The sequence below is a fragment of the Pezoporus occidentalis genome, unplaced genomic scaffold, assembly GCF_034315485.1.
Source record: "Pezoporus occidentalis ecotype Australia unplaced genomic scaffold, CSIRO_AGI_Poc_V1 ctg95, whole genome shotgun sequence".
In the NCBI taxonomy this organism is placed as follows: Eukaryota; Metazoa; Chordata; class Aves; order Psittaciformes; family Psittacidae; genus Pezoporus; species Pezoporus occidentalis.
Window position 1 is genome coordinate 2,804,054 of NW_026916315.1, and position 5,390 is coordinate 2,809,443.

At 43.0% G+C, this 5,390-nt stretch overlaps 1 protein-coding gene across 1 annotated transcript; it reads right to left on the reverse strand.

Annotated features, from left to right (window-relative positions):
* Positions 1-2,404: 2,404 nt before the first annotated feature.
* Positions 2,405-5,063, reverse strand: PDC (phosducin). Its single transcript, XM_062606258.1, has 3 exons — positions 5,003-5,063; positions 4,275-4,435; positions 2,405-3,574 (listed from the first exon to the last, which is right to left on the reverse strand). The coding sequence occupies exons 1-3, from the start codon at positions 5,061-5,063 to the stop codon at positions 3,047-3,049; spliced, it is 750 nt and encodes a 249-aa protein (XP_062462242.1). The 3' UTR covers positions 2,405-3,046.
* Between the last annotated feature and the right edge of the window lie 327 nt (positions 5,064-5,390).

Sequence of the window (5,390 nt, forward strand, 5' to 3'; positions counted from 1 at the left end):
TCTACTCTGATGGGTGTCATGGAAGAATCAAGCACTAGGCTCACAAGAGAGAAGTAACAATGTATCTCACTAAATTAAATGCAATGGTAATTGTGACAGTGTTTTAGTACGATGGACAGATGGCAAAGCTCACTTAATTATTTACTACACGGAGGGCAGGGTTAAATAGAACTGCCAGGGTGACCCTCCTGTTGAATCATGAGGTTCAGAGAAGACCCCTTTGCTTTCTAAACTTCTCAGAGAGGAATTTAGCTGCAGCTGGATCCACTTAGTCCCAGACTACAAGCCCCAAAGGAAATTTATTCTAATTAAAAACAATTTAATACTCTGACAACAGTAGTAGATTACAGGGTCCAGATACCAAGCCGAATCAAATACTACACGACAGGGAGTTGCCCCAGGCAGCATCACAGCCGAAGGGGAGAGGCCTCCACTGCAGACCTACTGCTCCAAGGCGGGTACAGCCAACGGCTATCCCCAGGGGAGCAACAACCACATCCGCAACACGGCCTCTGGGAGAGGGAAAGAAACAGCAGCAACCGTTATTTATGTAGGTCACCCCTGGCGGGAGACCTTCCTTCCGCACAGGCTTCTGAAGATGCCACTTTCCCTCTGCAAATGGCACTTGTGATAAGGGAGAATCAAGTGTATTCGAGGACCAGCTTGCCGCCTGCAACACCGGGCTTAGAGGTGACCTGGGGCTACGGGAGAGGCTTTCAGGGAAGGGGATGGGTCTTCTGCACGGGGAGAGTGGGGCCGGCGGGCGCTTAGAGGGCACCTCTGGCGGGCCCGGGAGTTGCACGGTATCTGCGTCTGGGGGTCTGTCCGCCTCCTTCCCCTCTTCCCTTCCGTCAGCTCCGACCGGGCTCCCCCACCCCCCAGCAGACCGGGCCGTTTGAGGCTTCCCGTCCCGGCTCCCCGGACCCAGCGGGCAAGACCTGCATCTGCACGCCCTCCCCGCTGACCCCAACACTTTTCCGCCGCTGCAGCGTCACCCTTCGGCCACGAGGCGGCAGCACCGCGAGTACCGGCGCGCCGAGCTCCCGCCTCAGCGAGCACGTGGGGAGGCGGCGGCGGCGCTCGGTTACCGGAAGCAGCGGCGTGTCGCGTTGCTGGGCTGCAGCACCGCACATAGGTCGCTGGGGGGCAGCACCTCCCCGGGGATCGAGCGACCGAGCAGGTGCCGCTCCCGCCGCCCTGTTTATAGCACCTGAGGCGGCCGCTGCTTGCGCGGGCTGCGGAGCTTACACCGTTGTCCTGCTCCCTTGCAGTCCGCAGCTGGCATTCGCTACCTGAGCACCAAAAGCAGCTCAGCGGCTCGAGTGTTTCTGAACTTCGCGTTTGATCACTTTAGAGGCTTTTTTAGAAATTAAAAGTAGAAACTCAGCAGCATTTTGATATTTTTTTTTTCCTTTTCTTTCTTTATTATTTATTTATTCATTTTATTATTTAAAACAAAGCATAAGTGATGCTCAAATAAGTTTGTTTGAAAGGGCATCCTGTGACTTTTTCAGTGATGTGTTGCAGTGTGATGTCTGCCAAATACTTTGAGTAGAATTACTTTGTTGTACAGATCTGTTGGAAGGTTGTGTAACCTTCAGCTACCCCTTTGAGATTTTTGTGTGAATGAAAAATAGAGAAAAAAATGTATTTAAAGAAGAAGCAAGAACCTGCTTTGAGTGTGTGGGGTATGTCACTGCAGCAGTGGTTCCGTGGCCCTGCCTGCTCAGTTCTGAATTCTTACAGATCCATGTGCAGCATTTCACAGGGTAACATTTCCATAGTGGGATCCTGAGCTGAAGGAAAAGTGAAAACTTCCACTCCAAAGTGAACAAAATGTGAAACTATCAAATGAAATAAAACCTGGTGAGCCATGTGTGTACTATGTTTAACATTTTGATAATCTCAAATGTTATCAGCAGAACTGTGTTTGGTTAAGGTACAGATATTTCTGTCCTCGGGGTAAGATACTTCTATCATCAGAGTAAAATTCAGCCTTCAGTTTTGCCAGTGTGCAAAAGAGGTCATTGAAATGTTTCTAATGTTTTGTTGTCTCGTTTCAGGAATTGAAGGAGGTAGATTTTTTTTTTTTGATATACAGAGAGAAAGGAAGGTTTATAGTGATTTTACCTTGTGTCTTCCTCTCAGATTGGTAAATTGTAGTTGTCAGCAGCTTCCTTTTAGCAAAACCAACTTTGAGTTTAATAAACATCTAATGAGTGCTTATTAACATTTCCCATGTTAAGGTTATGTACTACCAATATATTTCACACTTCCAAGGGCTGGTTTTGAGAGCTGTTAAGCTTTATTCAGAGTTATTACATAGCACAATATACTTTTTTCTGTAACTTACACACATCTTAAATATTACTGTTCAAAATATGGAGCAACAATGAACTGAAATTGACTAATAATGAGTCTGTGTTAGCTGTTTGGATGACAAACTTACAGAATTGCTGAGCTAACTTCTGTATCTTCATGAATATTGAAATTAAATGCAAAAGAGGAAAATAATGTCCTAGATACCTAAGCCATTTAGGAGTGCAAGGACTTTGGGCTGTATGTTTGTCCTTAAAACTGCTGGATAAGATCTTGTTCCTATCAAAGTTGGTAGAAGTGAATGTTACAAGGCAGGACTTGCAGTAATTCCAGAGCACAGAGACATTTTTTTTTTTTTTTGTATATACAGAGGGATGGATCAGTCCTTTTCCTGTTGAAATGAAACTGTTGTGCTTTCTGGAGACAGGCATGGGCCCTCACTATATTTTTTATTTATTTTTATTTCCCCTTAGTTTCTTAGGGATCACCACTGTTGTCTCCTGTTCTTACTATTACTTGTGTCTGGAGTAGGAATAATTATGTACAGGACTACCAGTTGTATGTGTTTTAAGGAAAATTCACATCCTAACAGTTAAGCATTTTTTATACATACGTGTATCTTAAAAATAAATTAGTGAAGAGAGCCTTCTTTAAATGAGATGGGTGTTACTGAGGCTGATATACAACATACTGAAAAGGAGAGGTAGACAGGACTATGGTTCTCTAATTACTCAACTTCTTGCTCATCTGTGTTGCCATTTCCCAGTGCTGGAAGCTCCCTTTCAGGTAGCAGCCCATACTCATTTAGGAAAGACTCCACATCCACAGCAAAAAACTCCTCATTGAATTGTTCAGAAATGCTAATGAAATTGCTCAGAAGTTCCCCACCCTTATAGACAAGCAGAGTGGGAAGCACTTCATTTGAGAAGCGGTCTCCGGCCCCTGTGTTGGAGGCCTTGATCTTGCAGAACTTCACGGTAGCATACTCGGCTGCCAGGCAGATCAAGCTGTTGTTGAGAGCATCACAGCCCTTGATGCCGTCTTCGTAAATGTGGACAATGACTGTAGTGGTTTTACGTTCTTTCTCGATGGCTTCTAGGAACTGTTCCCCATTCTGCAGCTCACACAGATAACCGTATTTTGGCCCAAAACTCAGCCGCTGGTGCATATCCTGCATGCAGCGTTTGCGGTATTTTTGTAGGCAACTTTCATCTTCTTGCTCATCATGAATTAATTCATACTCCTGCATGCTCATCTGTGAATGTTTTGAGAATTTTACATTAACAAGTAGTAATCTGTTGGTGCTGAAACAGGAAGAGACTAAGTTGTTGTCTAAAGCACATCACGTTGAAAACTTAGCTAAAGGCAGTCACTTCCTACAATGACTCTGGAAGGTCTCTTCAAGAGATAGGTGAAGATGCTGTCTCAACATTTGCATGTTAACTCAATGGTATTGTAGACTGTTACATATTTGGCAAAAACTTCCAGAGTTGGTGGGAATTTTGCCAGTGACTATAGTGGAGTCAAAGTTTAATTCCTATGTTTTTTTTTTTGGGGGGGGGTGTGGTGTGTGTGTTCCCCCCTTTCAGAACTGGTAAATAGTAATGAGTAACATTCAGGCTCAGAGCTCTAGTCTGACCAATAGGTTTTTGAACATGTTAAAAAATTTTCCATTGCCTTAACCAGGGATAGAGAATGAAGGCAAGGAATGGAGAAAGAAAGGTCAGACTCTGTGTTGCATGATACGTTGTTGTGAAATTACTGCTTATTTTACTGAAGTTAGACTTTGCTTGAGAGGGGACTATGTAGATGGTTGCACGTGCATTTGTTCTGTCTATATATATTATGTGAGCTCTGCTACATTGCAAAGGAACTGAGTCTGGCAAATTCAGGATTTTCAACCAGTATGTCTTATATAGAATCAAAATTAATTTGTTTTGCTTTCCTTGTCTTACCTTACGGCAGACTCTCTCTCTGGTGTCTTTGTCATCTTTACTGAATGATCTGTGTGGTGAAGACATTTGTCTAAGAATTTCTTTCTTGCTTAAGGATAAGGAGTCTCGATCTTCACTTTCTAATTTAAACTTTCTCCAGTCATTAATCACGCCTTTGGGCCCTGAGAGATAGGAAGTAAGATGAAAAACCGTCTGTAACAAGAAACTGTCTTAAGAAGTCTCTGTCTTTACTGGCTTGTCATTCTGTGCCACAGTTTATCTGTCTGCCCCTCTTCTTTCCAAAGTGCTCTCCAGAAGTGTTGAAAACCAAAGTCTTGGGACCAATGTGTTATGTTAGCCTCCAAAAGAAAGAGTGTTTTTTTCTAACCTGGATTACTTTAGTGGTCTGGTTCCTATCAGGATCCTGTAAAAGGGTTTTGGTGAACTGCGTGAGTAGTTAACAGAGATGGGGATGTTGAAACCTGTCGAAACTGACATATTGGTCAAAGCTACTGCTGTGTAGAAGTATATTTGCATTTCTCTATAGACAGTGTATACCCTAACATTCGTAAGGACTTACAGTAAAACTAAGAATACAGGACAGTTGAGATTTTTGAAAAATAAATAGTTTTTTAATTGGCAAACCAATAGCATCTACTTGAATTCTGGGCTTTCCCAGTGAACAGGGACAGTTTAGCTTATTTTTAGGAAAAAAAAAAAAAGTGCCAAAATGCAGATAGTTTCCTTGCCTGTGTGTGTTGCCTGTCCTTCAAAATCTTCTTTGAAGCTGGTGTTGGCATTTTCTTCCATTTTGGTGGCTAGAGTAGGAGATGCTGCAAGTTCAAAAAGCAAAGCAAGTTAATAACAGCATAGAAAAGGGATAAGATTACAGCAGGTACAACACAGCTGTAATTTCCTGCAGCTGTCAGGTATCAGTAAAGATCAAAATACATGTAACTGTAGAGCTTCTCATCATCTTCTATAGAGCAATTAAATTATTTGTCAGTCTCTTAAAAAAGATGTCTCACAGATTCTTACTTGAAGTGCTTAGGCAAGACTTTCTTCATTATACTGTTCCTTCTCGGTCATCAGAGAATACCAAGAACATGGTGTGAAATAGTGGTTGTGAAACTTCCT